Below are 17609 nucleotides of genomic sequence, written 5' to 3' on the forward strand. Positions count from 1 at the left end.
GCTGCTTGTGCACCTGAAGGCACCTTTCCCTTTTTATCTATGTAATCAAATTAACTGTCAAACGGAATGGAACATATTGTCTCTGATCTGAGATCTGGTACAAATATAGTCTAGGCTTTCTTTTCTTTGCTTTCATTTTGTGATTAGGAAAATCCCTGAAAGAAGCTATTTCATTAAAATCTGTGTATATCAGCTATGGATATATACATTTATAGCCTGTACTGAGTTGTGAGTAAAGTTAAAACTTTATAACACATATAATAAGTGTTGTCTCTATTTGTCCTCTCTGATGTCTTCCCTTGTGTTCTGGTAACAAATGGATAGTGTGATGATTATATGAAGAAACCAAGTTTCAAATTTACAACAGAAAGGGCATAAAGAAGTTTACAAAGCATTTAGAAATTGTGCTGCATTTAGAAATGCCCCCCAACTAGTACTGAATTACCCTGAAAGGTCCGAATTATGGAAAGGCCATCTCCCATGGACTCCAAATGATCCAAAGTTTTTGAAAATGATTACCTTTTCTCTGTCATAATAAAACAGTAGCTTGTACTTGATACAAACTAAGACATAATACCCCAGGTCCCAAGCATTTTGGATAACATTTGGATTTTGGACAGCCCATCAAAGAACCAATCTCAAGGCTTATGGGCTTTTAATCATATATAATAAAGAACTGTGGCTAAAAGCCAAGTTATATCTTTTCTTGGTGCAGAAGCAAAAATAAAATATCTTCACATAATTTTATACCTTTCAAACAAGCAGTTCAGTCACAAAGTTTCCGTCCAACGAAATCAAGTTAATCAGGATAAACAAGATGTGAAGAACTGTTCAAACGCAGTGGGTTGCTGCAAACTTCAGTGCTTTATTTCACACAGTGTGAAATAAAGCACTGAAGTTTGCAGCAACCCACTGCGTTTGAACAGTTCTTCACATCTTGTTTATCCTGAATAATTTTATACCTATGGCTTTCAAAGAAAGGGTACAAATTGGATCACCTGGGCCAGAAGTAAAGCAGAACAAGACAGTATGCAATTCTCTCTCAGCAGAAGGCAAGACTATCCTACACAGGTATCCGCAGTTCCACCAAATGTACCTGTTATTTTGTGTATTCTTCTGTATGTACGCAGTAGCCATTGCACCCTACTTAATCACATCTTTCAATGAAACAACGGTTGTGGTTTAGAAACAATACAGTCTCTTATGAAAATTCAAATTGTTTTATTTTTCTTTCTCACTAGGCATAAAAGATAAGCGTTAATGGCCTTTGCAAACAGATACTGGATTTCTTGGCAAACAATGTCTGCATTTGCCAATAAGTCCTTTTTTTGCATTGCATTCCATCCTTTAGCTAAAATGTAACATGTTTCAAAAAGAATAATGACTATCTGGGCATCCTTGAAATGAAACAGAAAAGACTGACACATTCTAAAATTATATGTGTTACGTTTTCATTAAAGAAGAGGTTCCCATACTGTGGGGTTGATCCCATGGAGGAGCACAAAACACTAGATAGGGGCCCCAGCCTGAAGGCAAATTGAATGGAATGTGGGGTGTTATACAGTGTTCTGCACAAAGGGAGCTAGAACCTAACATTTTGGCAAATCACTAATTGAATTAATACCTTTTACACAATTTTTTTGTGGGCCGTGCTTAGGTTTCTGTGATGAATGTCTTTACTGAGACATGCTGTGTTACTTGCCACATTCAAGGGACACTATATTTACCAATGATTGAATTAAAACATTATTAACAAGGTCATTGCAATTAAAAAAAAGTGGAGCCCAGAAAGCACTATACATTGATTTGAATAAGAGACTGGAATATGAATAGTAGAGGGAATAAATAGAAAGGTGAGTAATAAAAGTAGCAATAACAATAAATTTGTATCTTTACAGAATATTTGTTTTTAGAAGGGATCAGTGACCCCCATTTTTAAGATGGAAAGACTCAGAAGGGGAAGTCAAATTATTAAAAAACTGTAAGACCAACTGAAACGTTTCTTAGTGTTCACCATTCTATAACATACTAAAAGTTAACTTAAAGTGGACCTGTCACCCAGACATAAAAAGCTGTATAATAAAAGTCCTTTTCAAGTTAAACATGAAATCCAAATTCTTTTTTTAAATGAAAACGTTCATAGCTGTTGTAACCTCATTTAAAAATCTCACCTGTCAATGATATATTGCCTGCCCCCAGTGACGTAACTAGAGGGGGGCGGGCCCTGGCGTGGGACGCACTGCTGGGGCCCCGCCCCCCCTCCGCCGGGAATCGTGACGCGTGAGCTGCCGGGGGGGCCCTGAGGGGGTGCGGGCCCTGGCCCAATCGCACCCCCTGCTCCCCCGGTAGTTACGCCACTGCCTGCCCCCCCCTTGCGAAGACGCACTTCGTAGATGCCATTGCTCCCCCCACATTCCCCCAGTTCTCTTAACCATTTAATTGTGCAGCCAGGGCATGGGGATGGACATCATGTCCCCCATTCTGGTGCACAAACAAGACTCTGAGATGATAAAAGGCTTGTCTTAATAACAGTGTCCACAAAACGCTTCCAGACTGATGGAAACAAGATTCAAATAATTTATACAATGCAATTAAAGTTCATTTTGCTTAACTTACATGATAAAATAGGATTTGGAATAATTTTTATGGGTGACTGGTCCCCTTTAAGGGCTCTTACTCCTTATGAGCGGTTGTAGCTGCGCTCCCCTGCATTCCGTTTTTCTGCGTTCAGCCGCAGGGGAGTGCAGGAATAGACACATTAAATTTTTTCCAATGGAGCTGTACTCACACAGGCGTGTGTAGGTGCCGAACGCAGGAAAACTGTAGCATGTTGCGTCTCAACCTGCGTTCGGCGCCTACACGCGCCTGTGTGAGTACAGCTCCATTGGAAAAAATGTAATGCGTCTATTCCTGCGCTCCCCTGCGGCTGAACGCAGAAAAATGGAATGCAGGGGAGCGCAGCTACAACCGCTCGTGATTAAGAGCCCTAAAGGTGAACCACCCCGTTAATCCTAATTATGAAAGGCATGTGTTTGCTTTCAAGTGCCTTGGGAAACTACATTGTTAAACTAATATTTTGCTACTTTTTCTTTGTTCAACAAAAAATTATTTCTGTCCTATTGTGTACTGATCTTTTTCTTTTCTAATATTTATCTACGGATGAAATCAGTATTTTTCTAGTCTGAAAGAAACCTTGACATTATATGAAGGAACAATTATCACACCCTATTCCTAACAAAACAAATCACATACAAAGAATAATGATAAGTTTTTCACTGCAGCCAAGCAGCTTTGTTTTTTTATGATAATGATTTTGCCATAGAAGTAATGTTCAAGCACACCAGGACAGCAATGTTGCCTAGCCGGAATGGTTTTTACACTGCTAATGCTGCTAGCTGTCTAGCCCCTAAGGGTATTATATATGGGATGTTATATTTATGTGCATGAACCTGTTCTTCCACACTAAAGACATGTAAATCTACTTCTGCAGCTATAGCAGGTAATTTTACAAGAAAGGCATTCCATTTCTTTTCAACAAGGATGTTGGTGTTTCCCTTATTGTCGCCTCTTTATTTCCTGCAAAGAAACTGCTTAAATGAAATGTGAGAAATACTGAAAGTCTTGTACAAGGCCAGTCTTATCAACTCAGGCTCAGTTTGGACCAATTTGATGAGGACCCCTAGACTGGGTCTTGCTGGCTGGCAGGCCTCCCTTTCTTGTTCCATTGGGTCTCAGCATTTAATAGTAGAGGTATGGGACCTTTTATCCAGAAACCTGATATCCATTATGCTCTGAATTACGGAAAGGTCGTTTCACATAGACTCCATTTTATCCAAATAATCAAAATTTTTGAAAATGATTTTGTTTTTCTTTGTAATAATAAACCGTACCTTGTACTTGATACAAACTAAGATATAATGAATCCTTATTGGAAGCAAAATCAACTTATTGGGTTTATTTATGATTTTCAAGTAGACTTAAGGTATGAAGATCCACATTACAGAAAGATCTGTTATCCATAAAACCCCAGGTCCCAAGTCTACCTCCCAAGCATTCCATGACACATTGTGGCTTATTGTATTTCATAAGCATATAAACATTTCATGACAGTGACAGATCCCATCTCAAGCACTACTCAGACATTAAAATGAACCATGATCCTCCTGCCTCTCATCTCCAGCCATCTTCAGGTGAAATGTATATATTAATGTGGGCTGAACCTTTTGCCCAGATGTCAGTGCACAGTGATATCAGGACAGAAGGAAGCATATCGGTAGTAGATACGCTGGCAGAGAAAATGTGTGTTCAGCCAGATTTTGACTTAAGACTGTGCCTTTCATAATGCATTCCAGAAGTTGTTTGTTTTATGTTACATAAGAGTTATCACATGAGTGCATCAAAAAGAGTATTCATGGTATATGCAGTATAAAGAGACGTGTATGTTGCAAAATTCTGCACTCTGATGTATTTCCTTGACAAGCATTTAAAGGAAAACGTTAACCCCCCTTTTTAGATGAGTTTGTTTAGTTGGATAGTGTTTATGCACCTTTTCTACAAAAGCTTAGCTGAATGAGCTCATGTCAAAAAGGGGGTATATTTTCCCTTTAAGCGGAATGTGGAATTCCCTGTTTAAAGGAGAACTAAATCTTAACTGAAGAAGTAGGCAGAAATGTCATACATCATGTGTTTGACTTCTATATTGGGTTGCCACCTTTTAAAACTATGCTTACCGGCTGGTGGTGGGGGCGGGAGCAAATGGACGAGCCGTGACGTAAAAGGGGATGGGGCACGAGGTAGAAAGGGGCGTGACGTGATGTAAGGGGCGGGCCTAAATGCGCTTGGCCTGATGACAGAAAAAAAAAGTACATTTTGAGTGGGTTGGGGGCTGCCAAGGGCTTTTGTAAGGAGTATTACAAATTTACCGGCTGCTACATTGCCGGTAAATTTGTAATACCGGCCCCAGCCTTGGCAGGTGTTTTACCGCCTAGGCCGGTAAAATACCGGCTGGGTGGCAACCCTACTTCTATACCAGGCCAAGGCAACCACAGCCATGTGGCAGAAAAGATCTGTACCCCATTAGCTCCCCATCTTCTTTTCTGCTGATTCACTGCACACGCTCTATGCTGTTGACAGTTACTGAGCTTAGGGATTGATGCAAAAAGATACTGAAAATATATAATTTAAATGCCACAATATAAGGCTAAGGCTAGTTAATAATTATTAGTACAGGGCAGCTCAGAAACCAGCACAGTTACCATCAAAATTTAGTAATGGCCCTGTGGCATCAACTTTTATGACAGACAAACCTCATTTTCTGCTTGATGATTTGTAATGACCCCTAAGCTTAGCTTCTCAACAGCTACTCAAAACTATCCTATCCTAATAAATTCCAAAAATGCAAAACTCCTGTTACAATTTTGAAAGCCTGGATCATTACTACTATAGAGATGCTGAACCTTTCGGCTGATTCAATAAGTTCAATATACAAAATATGGCATTTCTAGCCATTTTCATTTTAGGGTTTAGTTCTCCTTTAAGGTCTATGAGTCTATACTGATCAGTGGCATAGTTTTATCTAAAAGACCCACATATATTATATATGTTCTAATTTTATAGAGGACTTATTGGAGGTGGGATATTTTCTTCTAAATCATAGGAATCATTTGACCAGGCAGTGCTGCAGTGTTTTCTTTCATCTTTATACTGTATAATGTAACCTTAGGATACCCAGATAACCACGTTTCATTGTCTGTGTAACTACTCTCTTTTTCAGTAGTGTTTATTCTGTCAATTTTAATCCAATTTTATCAGAACATATGTAATGCTAAAACATAATTTGCAGGAAACTAGTCACATGACTGTGAATATTATTTTTCCTTGCTCTTGATGCAAAATATTTTAGTTCTTAAACCTTAAGTAACCAATCACCTTTAGTGACTGGTTAAAGTGTAATTGTAATTAGTAATCTCCAATAATACAAATTTGTGCTTTTAAAAAATCCCAATTAGCTTTGAATAGAAGAAGAACTTGAGTTAGATCATTGAGTTAGATCAGTAAAATGTTGCTCATTTAACACAATGTGTTTTTATTAAATATTCTAGGTTATTGTGTCTCTTGGGATCATCATTTACAAAGCTCTGGATTATGGCTTGAAGGAGAATGAGGAAAGGGAACTTAGCCCTCCTTTGGAGCTGCTGATTGACAACATGACTAACACAGAGACAGCTGGAAGTAATGATGAAGGCTATGATGCTCTTGATGAAGATGAGACCGATAGTGAAAGAGAATCAGCCGGCTTCCAACACTCTTACAGCAATGTAATGAAGGTAGGTAATGCCCCCTTTTTTAAATATAGTTTAAGGGGCCGATTCACTAACTTCGATTGAAGGATTCGAAGTTAAAAAACTTTGAATTTCGAAGTTTTTTTTGGGCTACTTCGACCTTGACTACGACTTCGAATCGAAGGATTCGAAGTAAAAATCGTACGACTATTCGACCATTCGATAGTCGAAGTACTGTCTCTTTAAAAAAAACTTTGACCCCCTAGTTCGCCATCTAAAAGCTACCGAAGTCAATGTTAGCCTATGGGGAAGGTCCCCATAGGCTTGGCTAACTTTTTTTGATCGAAGGATATTCCTTCGATCGTTGGATTTAAATCCTTCGAATCGTTCGATTCGAAGGATTTAATCGTTCGGTCGAAGGAAATATCTGTGCTAAATCCTTCGACTTCGATATTCGAAGTCTAAGGATTTTAATTCCTAGTCGAATATCGAGGGTTAATTAACCCTCGATATTCGACCCTTAGTGAATCGGCCCCTTAAAGTAGTAATAACTGAGTTTGTCTCGGTACAGTAACCCATATTTAAATCATGCCAACCAATCGGCTGTTCAAAAACTCAATTTGTTAGTGAATTCTTCCTCCCTGAGTAACTTTAAGGCCACTTTACTTTTATTTTTAGAGGTGTTTAATAAAATAGCTAATTCTTTTCTTACTCTATAATCCCTTTAAAGAATACTTGAATAAAAAATGTTTGTTCAAACATTTGGTACATGATGGTACTTTCCATTCCATTCATGCTTTGTTAGATCCAGACTCTGTATAGCAAACACTACATAATGTTTAAACCACCAGGGAGATACACACCTTATTTGAACAGAAGCCTAAAAATTTTTGCCTTGAAATATTTTTCTGTCCTGTTCTAACATAAAATGTGTATTTTGGTTTATAACTGTGTATGCAGAGAGAGTATGACACTAATTACTTTTGAAGCACTCAGAATTCAAGTGGGAGGGAGTGTGTGGCTAAATCATATTCCCATTTGTGGAATGCAGGACGTAGTAACAAAGTTGCCATTGTACGTGAGCCATACTTTGGATGGTGTATACATGCAACACTGTTCTACAGGCCACCAGGAAAAAATATTATGTGGTTCTGTCAATAAAGAACATATTCACTTGGAAAGGGGAGTGAGAAATGGCTATGTCTCAGGAATGCTCAGTTTATACCTGCTGTCCTTTTTTATACACAGCCTCTGAAATAGTTTCACTTATCTAGTGGACTTTACACATTCTGTAAATGATTTGCTCTCGTCTGTTGGATGAAGATATTTTTATATATCTTACATGGACACCTCCCTTTCATTAGGTCATATGTCCCAAAGTGACGTTACAACTCTTGTTTTCTTCAGTTTGGAAGTCTTTGGTGATTTACTGTATATAGCTTTATATTTTACAGTAGGGAGTACATTATTCCCTATATTCAATGGTCCTTCTAATTTTTTTAGTGCACTGTTTAATATCACGTGTGCAGAGAAGTGCTTTTTCACACAAAATATTACAATACACACAGCTTAGAGGAAACATTGTCAATATTATATTCTAAGTATTTGTTTCTCTTGCTCACCCTTTGGATATATTGTTAATGATATGTGGACCTTGAATGTTTTACTGATCTCATTCCCCACCTTGATTGTGAGTCATTCCAATAACAATTCTGAGTTAACCTGAATGTTTGTTGCACCTTATTGGCAGTTGGGATTGCTTGTACGCAGCCAAGCCGTATTATGCTTTGCGTGTCATTTAACCCTTTCATTGCCACACATGACACTTTGATCTTTGTTGCGCATTTCCATGTAAACAGATCAAAACGCCGACTAGAGGCATAGAATGTACATCACTGACAATATGGCCTTTTTTGGCATGTTCTGTTGATTCTGTGTTATAGGGACTGTCTAGCATGGTGCTACTTATAAATAGAAAGCAGAACTAGAGATTAACACAGTTAAACTGGGAAAGTAGTTCTTTCTGAATGCAGAACTGGAGAATGCAAATATTAAAGGGGTTGTTCACCTTTGATGTAACTTTTAGTGTGATGTAGAGAGTTATAGTCTGAGACAACTTGCAATTGGTTTTAATTTTTTATTATTTTTGGTTTTTGAGTTATTTACTTATTTTATCCAGCAGCTCTCCAGCTTGCAATTTCTACCGTATGGTTGCTAGGGTCCAATTTACCCTAGCAACCATGCATTGATTTGAATAAGAGACTGGAATATGAATATAAAGATGGTTACTTAAAATAGCAATTACAATAAATGCGTAGCTTTATTTATTTTTTAGATTGGGTCAGTGACCCCCATTTAAAAGCTGGCAAGAGTCAGAAGAAATAAGCAAATAATTAAATAATGAAGACCAACTGAAAAGTTACTTAGAACTGACTATTCTATAACATACTAAAAGTTAACTTAAAGGTGAACCACCCCCTTTTTTTTTTTACATTTTTCTTTATTTTAGCATATCTTCATAGCACTTTACAAAATTTTTTTCATCATTCACATAAGTCCCTGCCCCAGTAGCACTTAATAAAAAGGTCCCCAACACATTCACACACACAATGGGCAACAAGATTTTCTTTTTGCATTGTGGGAGGAAACCAGAAACCCATCCAGACATGGGGAGCATATAAAAACTGATCTCTAAGAAGCTTCTGTGATATAATTTCTACTGTCTGTACCAGTACTGTTAAGTGTTATTTTAGATACAGAATTCACAAAAGGACATCTTTTAATGTACATGCTAAAAAAGACAAAGTGCTGATTTAAGATCAATGTACAGCTATCAAAAGCAACAGTCAGAAATTAGTTATGAACACTCTACTAAAAGTTAGAAAGTTAAAGCAAATTTATTTGGTTGTAATCGGCAGTTGCATTTGTGCAAGTTAGCACCTACATTAATAAATCAGGCCTAAAGGCCTTTAAAAAATGCATTTCGTGACCTGCTGTGAGCTAGAGTTTGCTCACTTCTGATTCAGAAGCAGTGAACTAATGATGCATTGTAACATGTATTCTGTGTATATGTAATACAAAAATATTCTAAATGACTATGAACTCATCAAAAATGAAAGCAGCACACAATTATTATCCATATAGATAAAGTATGTAATGTATGAGGACCATTTTCTTCAATTTTGGTACACAATCTAGTTGGCAGTGTGAGATTGCAGGCAACTGTCAAGAACAAGAGTCAATTAGGAATCATTAGCAAGTCATATGCTTCTCCAGAAATCATCTGCAACTAGTAATGGAAGCTAAATTAACTCAGTGTGATTAAAGGTATATTTCACTTTTAAAAGTTAAATTTTAGTATGTTATCAAATTAACTATGGAAAAATCAGCAGGAACTCACAGATCCCACAGCAGGCAAATTAAAGCAACTGCTTCATGCACACAGGCACTTAATCATAGCCTATGGTAAGGTAAACCTATGATTAAGTGCCTGTGTGCACAAAATGCATAAGGCTGTGTGTGTGTGTGTTTGTTCGCCTCTTGCCTGTGAGTCTTTTGCTGTTTTTTCCATAGTTGAATACCTCCACCTTGAGCTGTAGGTGTGGGGCATGCGCACCCAGACACCATGTGTAGACAGAATTCCCTTTTTCCAGTATTATAGAATGAACTACTCTAACAAATTATTTCATTCATCTTCATGCTTGTTATCATTTTTTAATTATTTGCTGTTTGCTTCTACTTTTTTATAGATTGCCATAACAACCAAAAACCTAATATTGAGGCTGCAATTTTATTATTACTTACTTATATAGGTGATGTTAGAAGTGAAGTTAAGAACTCCATTAAATGGTTCCACAGATTCTTTATTTTGGATGTATTCCCAAAATGAATGTATTATAATCAGCAGACACATATTAAGTATAAGCCAAAGAAGGTCAAGGTATACTAACCCCCCATGTGTTTTTATAAATAACCAATAGCAACCAATAAGATGTTTGCTTTTAAACAGTTGACCAGTAAATGCTTCCTGCACAGAAGCACTGAGGTGCACATAACAAATTGGAGAGCTCACATAGTTTTGTATGCACACATGTAATTAGTTTCTTGTTCCTGTTCACCAATTACACTGCACAGATGGTATTTAAAAGGTGCAAATAAAACACACCCTACAGGCATGAAGTGGAAATAGATGACCTATTGAAGTTCAGCATTTTTGACCAATTACCTGTACTTTTTTGCATTTGGTTGTACCATATAGAATGCTAACTAGTTATTGGTCAGATAGAATGGTAGTCTTTTTCTGGGTGAGGGGATGAGCCAACGGTCCCTTACACGTTTTTGGCTACTTTCCATGTCCAAATAAATGATATGTGGTAAATGAATCCATGAGACACGGCCTTGTGATATGTAGGGTCAAACAAATATACACATTAATGTCCCTGTAGATGTGAGAATTATATGGTATGTGAACGCATAAAGAACAGTGAAACAAACAAACTTTCTTTGTATACAGTATATAAGATTTGACTGTATTACTAAACATGGCATTTGCCTGGTTAATCCGTGTAAGATAAAATTAAACATCATACATATTGATGGGCGAATTTATTCGGCAGGTGTGAATTCACAGTGAATTTGCGCGATTCGCTGCCGGCGAATAAATATGCAAAACGGCTGCGAAAATTCGCTGGCGAAAATTCACCAGCGTCAAAAAAAAAAAAATGCCGCATTTTCGCCCAAAAAACGGACACCGGCGTAAAAAAATGGACGTCTGCGTCAAAGTCGGACATCATTTAGTGCGGAATTCACAATTTTTTCGGCAAAGCGAAATGCCGCAAATTCGCCCATCACTAATCATACTATTCAAGCAGTACCGGAGGGGCTAAATTATTATTTAGAAAAAATGTGTTATACCAAACTGAGTAATCACTTCTAAATGAGACATCTCTGAGATATATGGTCATAACCTTGTTTTACTTGGCAAGCAAAGCCGTACAAGCATTTATAATATTTAGAATAAATGGCTTGACTTTGTAATGTGTAAATTAAAGGCTCATTGTGTGATTGGCATTCTAGGGGATAAGTGTAACGTAACGGTGTGTATGGGTCTTAGAGACGTGAACAACACTGAACCACACAGATCTTTAAAATCAATTCTATTATGTGCACTTATTTTGTGCAGTGGCAGATGTTCTCAGTAGTGACACCAATGCACATTAAATTACATTATTACACATGTAGCTCATCTATTAAATACAAACAGCGTAACAGAAATACAGTGGCACGTATACAACACACTTTCCTACTCCCAAGAGCTAATAGTATGTAAAGGCAAGTAGATGGTCATTTACTTTAGTTATGTGAGATGAAGGCAAGCTTTTTGTGACTTTACTTGATCTGCAACATCAGGATCATCCTGCAGCATTTATATCCTTCTAGTTACACTGATTAGTATAGTGCAGCTGCACAGACATCAACCACAAGAGCTGCTACAATGCTATATTATTTAATGCCTGTAGAAATGGCCTTAAAGGACAAATAAACACTGATTCACTTGGGTGTGCCAATATTTTTGACAACCCGGAGTGAAACAAAATGTAAATAAAAAGCCACCATCTTATTTCACTTTTACAGGGGTAAATTGTTGGCGCTGCCCAACTTTTTCCCCATACTGATGCAGTTTTTTTTTCCTAAAAAGGAAATTCGTTTTTTTGTCCTTCAATATGTGTGTTCACATTTTAAAAAACAAAAATTATGTGTTCAGGTACTAGTAAAAATCTGGGTTTTTAAGCACCTCACAAACAGGTCTTTTTATCTGACCCATGTGTATATATTAATTCCATCAAGACATGTTCTGTGTCATTCTATATTTCAGCCCATCTGTTCTACAGTGTCCCCACCATTAGTTCTCATGCTAATCCCCCCCCCCCCCACACACACACACACAAGCTTTCAGAGGGTAGTGTTGTCTTTTGTGTATGCTGTGCATATTTTTGCACTTATATTCGGGTACTTTGCTCCTTATGGTGAACACGTATTTCGTATCTGAATCCCCTCTATTGTTAGTGACCATGTAGACATAATTAGATATATGGACTGGTTGACTGTGTTATTCCTATATGCTTTATGTAGTATAACAGTCTCCAAAATAATACCTTTTTGTCATATTTTACTATCCCTTGTCCTGTTTGCTTGGGGATTTTGTTTGGTACCCATGGAAACCAGACATGGAGGCCATGTATTGGCTAATGAAAACGAATGCTTGTCTCCATAGCAGCATTATTATGTGACTCAGAAATAAATAGTAATTACTGTATATAATTTCCTTGGGATTAGTATATTTTTATATTATTAGGTGTATTGCACTAAAACAAGCTGTGATATAGCTTAAAAGAAATAGTGAAGAGGAAATAATTGACAAAAATAAATGTAAACCTTTATAAATATCTGTTCTAATTACAGCCTATATTCACCCTGTTGGAAATGTTTGTCTTATTGTCATAAAAAAATGGAATCGGTTATTTTGATTTTTCAGTTAAATTAATTTAAATCAGAAATCTGCTTTCATTTTGACATGAAATCATAAGTCTGTTGGTCAAAACTCAAAAACAAAACTAAATCCATGGTGATGGATCGCATGTCTGTAGTTTTTTGGATAACAATAAGAAAAGTTCTACATTAATGTGACCCATGTTATAGATTGTTACATCTACTACATTATGGTGTTTTTTTTTTGTTTTTTTTGCAGCTTCCCCCTAGATTTTTATTTGTGTTGATAAAAATGTGCCTTTAAAAACAGACAGTGCTGGGGATCTGGGTCTAAACATTTTTTAGAAAAGGACCACTCCAAGTTTTATAGATATAGTATATGGCTCTGGAATAGGTTCGCTCATCGAGGCTTGGAGGTGATTAAGATATTATTGCTCAGGTTAAAGAGGTGTGGTGGACTTATCAATAAAGATCCTTGGCCCCTTTGGATCTTAATAAAGATTATGTTTTATATGTTATCTCTAGAATTGTTATTTTGGAAGGCTGCTAGGCAACTGATGTGCTTTGAACTATTGGAACTTGAGTATGTCACTTCCTGTGTTATCATTTCAGAAGCTTGGACCATGTGATTACATGGATTTTGCCCAAGGCTTGATAAAGTTTGTTGGGCTATGTGATTACTACTTATTGCAGTACTTGTTGAATTAAAAATCAAAACATCATAAATCCGGATCCTAGTCATTTACTTAATTCCTTCCCCTATTTACAGCTGTATGCTCTTGCAAATGGGACTGTGCTTTTACCAGCTTTTACAGATATGGGATCTTTTATCCTGAATGCTCAGATAAGGGGAGAAAGCTGTGCAGAGCAAGTGCAGAAAGCTTTGAAGGGAAAAACGCAGGCACCTGAACTCCTGCCCTCCCTTGCAGCTCACTGACAGCATTTAGTTAGAGGGGCCTGCATTGGAACAGCTAACGACAATCTATGCGTGCATTTCAGTGGGACAGGGGCCCTTAGGGCTTTGGTGAATCACACTCCAGTTGTGTGTGTGTCGGAGAGGAATTGCAGAAGTAGTAAGTATTGTATGAATATCATCCTTTGTCGGCAAGCAGAGCCCCCGGTCTGAAGTCTACATTCCTGCAGGAGGCTGCAGGAGGGTTTTTGTAGATTACAAGTTGTCTAATTCTGGGCAGTGTCATTCTGTGGCTACTAAAGCAAATAAAATTCTGTCTTGCATAAAAAAGGGCATTAACTGAAGGGATGAAAAGTCCCTCGTAAGCCCTCACCTTGAGTATGCAGTGCAGTTTTGGACTCTCTTAAGAGAGAGATAAATAACCTGGAAAGAGTGCAGAGACATGCAACCAAACTGGTTAGAGGGATGGAGACTTAAAAGGTTGGTGTTGTTTACTCTTGAAAAAAGGTGCTTATTTGGAGTGGTTGATCTTGTTGGACTTTGTCTTTTTATAGCCCTATTTAACTATTAATAAAGTGTGTTTGAGTTCATCACACTTGTATGAAGATGCTTCCTTCTGTCGGCAAAAGCCCTGCATGTGTATCTTACAGTAACGGGTGCCCACCAGTGATGGGTGACCCCTTCACATACCTGTATTGTGTGTTTCTTAATGGTTTTTTGTAGCATTAGCAGAAATCTGGCTTTGAAGAAATCTCTTCCCCTCTCCCTACATTCCAAAGTTTTCTACAAACACCGTGGTCTTTCAGGGAGATGTGCTCAGGCACGTGTCCTGTAATCTGCTAACATGAGCGCTCATAGGTGACTGTGCAAAGCCTTCGTTCTTAGAATTATCCATAATAGCTTCTGGGGAAATTATTTGTGACATATTCATAGATCATTTCTAGAAGGGCCCACTCGGAGACTATTTCTGTCTCAGCAGAGCAAAGATCCATTCTTCTGTTGCTATAATCTCTATAGTGAAGATAAATAGAATCATAAATATTTTATTTTTCCCAGCCTGGGAGCCTCATTACAATTTAGCCAATATCCCCACAGGGGAGAAAGCACAGCTGTTTCATTATCCAATGATAAATTTCACTAGTCTTACAGACATTCACTGCCATATCACACATGGTTTCCTTTCCATTGCTTCTATCTTTTTAAATAGGTCATTGAAGAAGATTTTATGTGGTATTTTTCATGTATGGACAAAAAATGTTAGATGGAATCAAGTCTTATTAAGAGAAAGCTTTTTACATCTCTGCATGCATTACAAACCTCAGTTGTCTCCAGGGATGTTCATTCAGGGGCCCTCTACAGTGGCAGTGGGTAATTTGCAGCCCTCCAGATTTTGATGAACTACTATTTCCAGCAGCTTTCAGTTGTTGCAATAAAAGCAATGACCCTGTGAAAGGGCACTTGTTATTATTATTTGGTTGGCAAAGACCAAACTTGCAATTTTCATGTTTGCTATGTTTAGCTTCAGAAATGGTCAGCGCAAGCCCTATTTATTGAACTCATGTTGAACAAGGAGATATACTTCCTCTTTAAAATATAAAGTTAGATATAGGAGCTGTCCTTTGATTAAGCAGTAAAACCAAAAAATGAAAGTGTTTTAAAGCAATGACAATATGATGTACAGTTGCCCTGCACTGGTACAACTGGTGTGTTTGCTTCAGAAATGACTCTTTAGTTTATAGAAACAAGCGGTTGTGTAGCCATGGGTGCAGCAATTCAAAGTTGAAAAAGGAGAAAAGGCACAGGATACAGAGAAGATAACAGTCAAGCTCTGTAGTATCTGTTATCTACTGTGTATTATGTATTTGAATGGCTGCCCCCACAACTGCACAGCAGCTTATTTATATAAACTATAGTAGTCTTACTGAAGCAAACGCATCAGTGCAGGGCAATAGTACGTTATATTGTCATTCCATTAAAACACTTTTTTGGTGTTACTGTTCCTTTAAGTTGATTTCCCTTTGCCCTTTTCAAATATATTTAGCATTCTAAATAGGTGCTTGTCCTAAAAAGGAAATCAAACCTTTTCCACACCATATAGGTTGTTTTGTAAAATTGATTTAGCAAGTATCTGTTGTGGCATGGTGACTGTAAGAATCAGGGAAGGTAGATAAATCATATATCCTACTCAGTATTCTCTATGGGGCAGAACAGAGGGCAGTTAAAATGAGTACCTTGGGTGTTTGGTTTGATTAGCCTCACAAGTAATGAAAGATGTGTAGTGTGGCGCTAAGTTCTCCAAGGCTTGAGGTGGGCTGTATAGCTGGGGCTTCTTGGAGATGTAAGGAAATGACTGGATCCATACCTCCCAACTGTCCCTTTTTTCTGTGGGACAGTTCAATTTTGACAGCTCAGCCCTCAATCACAGCTTTTTATTAAAAAGTCCTGTGTTCCTGTTTGAGCTCCTGCACTGACTCCAAAAAAGAAACAAAGTCTCTGAAACTTAATTAAAATAAGGGGCTTTTTGGCAGAGAGCCCAGAATTCTCAACAGCTGCACTTGGATGTATTTATAAAGATACAATTGTAGCTATTTAGGATAAGCAGGTCTCTTGGGAGAACTAGCATCTTAATGGGAAATTCACCTTCATTAGCAAAACTGTTGTAACACAAAAAACTCCCAGAAATGTGTTCAGACTTTCATAACCTGCCAAATTTTGTAAAATTGGACATGATAATTAGGGTGTGTGGCCACAAAATGGGCGTGGTCAATTTTGTTTGCCATGCACCTTGCAGCAGATTCTTTTTTGTCCCTCTTTCCAGTTGTAAGCTCCTTTCTGTGGAAAAGGGGCCATATGTACTACCACCTGAGTGATTCCCCCATAGGATTCAAGCTTTGGTGTAATACTCCGCAAACACTATTAGCAGTTTTTAGGTGAAGTTTAGCATTATGTCAGACTGTTTCAGTATGAAAGACTCCCAAGAATTACCGCACAACCTTTTCTCAAGCTGTGCACTTACAAAACCATTGCCATTAAGTTATACAAAGTAATTCTGTGTGGCATGTTAATCATTTTCAACTACAAGAGGTCCTCTGCACTCAACCCATTATCAATATATTTAAGACAGAGACATTTTGTGCATACTGCTACTAAAAAATGCCTTACCCTTTAAACAACACAGGGATTGTTTGTCCATATATTGCAATATATTTAAGCTGGCCAACTACGTCAAAGTCATCCCATATCTGGCCAGTCCTACGCTTAATTTTCATCTGATTCATTAAGAATTCAATTGCTTAATTATACATTTTACAAAGGGACGAAGTTTTACCTGCAACTTACTAGCTGCTTTCAAAGTAAAACTCCCAAACTTGACTGCCCTTTTATTAGACACCAGTGGGATCACCTGACTATAGCTGGAAAGGGTGGGAGCTACAACATGGAGCTGGTCACTGCTCCTGTATAACTATAACAAACAAGGGAAAGTTGTGCTCACCACTATTTTTTAAAACCATTAGGCGGGGGTGCAATGAGGGTGTGACCACAAAATACATATAGTCAACTACAAGAGGTCCTCCCAGCTATAGTCAGGTGATCCCACTGGTGTCTAATAAAAGGGCAGCCAAGTTTGGGAGTTTTACTTTGAAAGCAGCTAGTAAGTTGCAGGTAAAACTTCGTCCCTTTGTAAAATATATAATTAAGCAATTGAATTCTTAATGAATCAGATGAAAATTAAGCGTAGGACTGGCCAGATATGGGATGACTTTGACGTAGTTGGCCAGCTTAAATATATTGCAATATATGGACAAACAATCCCTGTGTTGTTTAAAGGGTAAGGCATTTTTTAGTAGCAGTATGCACAAAATGTCTCTGTCTTAAATATATTGATAATGGGTTGAGTGCAGAGGACCTCTTGTAGTTGACTATAT

The 17609-nt window shown here is 37.7% G+C and overlaps 1 protein-coding gene across 5 annotated transcripts in view; it reads left to right on the forward strand.

The window, feature by feature from the left end:
• Positions 1-17609, forward strand: part of LOC108719187 (protein spire homolog 1) — a 103561-nt gene that overhangs the window by 38472 nt on the left and 47480 nt on the right. For all 5 annotated transcript variants that reach the window (XM_018267865.2, XM_018267867.2, XM_018267869.2 and 2 more), the window contains exon 3: positions 6102-6326. In XM_018267865.2, coding sequence (XP_018123354.1) covers positions 6102-6326 — 225 coding nt within the window. The remainder of the gene's footprint in view (positions 1-6101; positions 6327-17609) is intronic.

Source organism: Xenopus laevis, chromosome 6L, assembly GCF_017654675.1.
Source record: "Xenopus laevis strain J_2021 chromosome 6L, Xenopus_laevis_v10.1, whole genome shotgun sequence".
NCBI classification, from domain to species: domain Eukaryota; kingdom Metazoa; phylum Chordata; class Amphibia; order Anura; family Pipidae; genus Xenopus; species Xenopus laevis.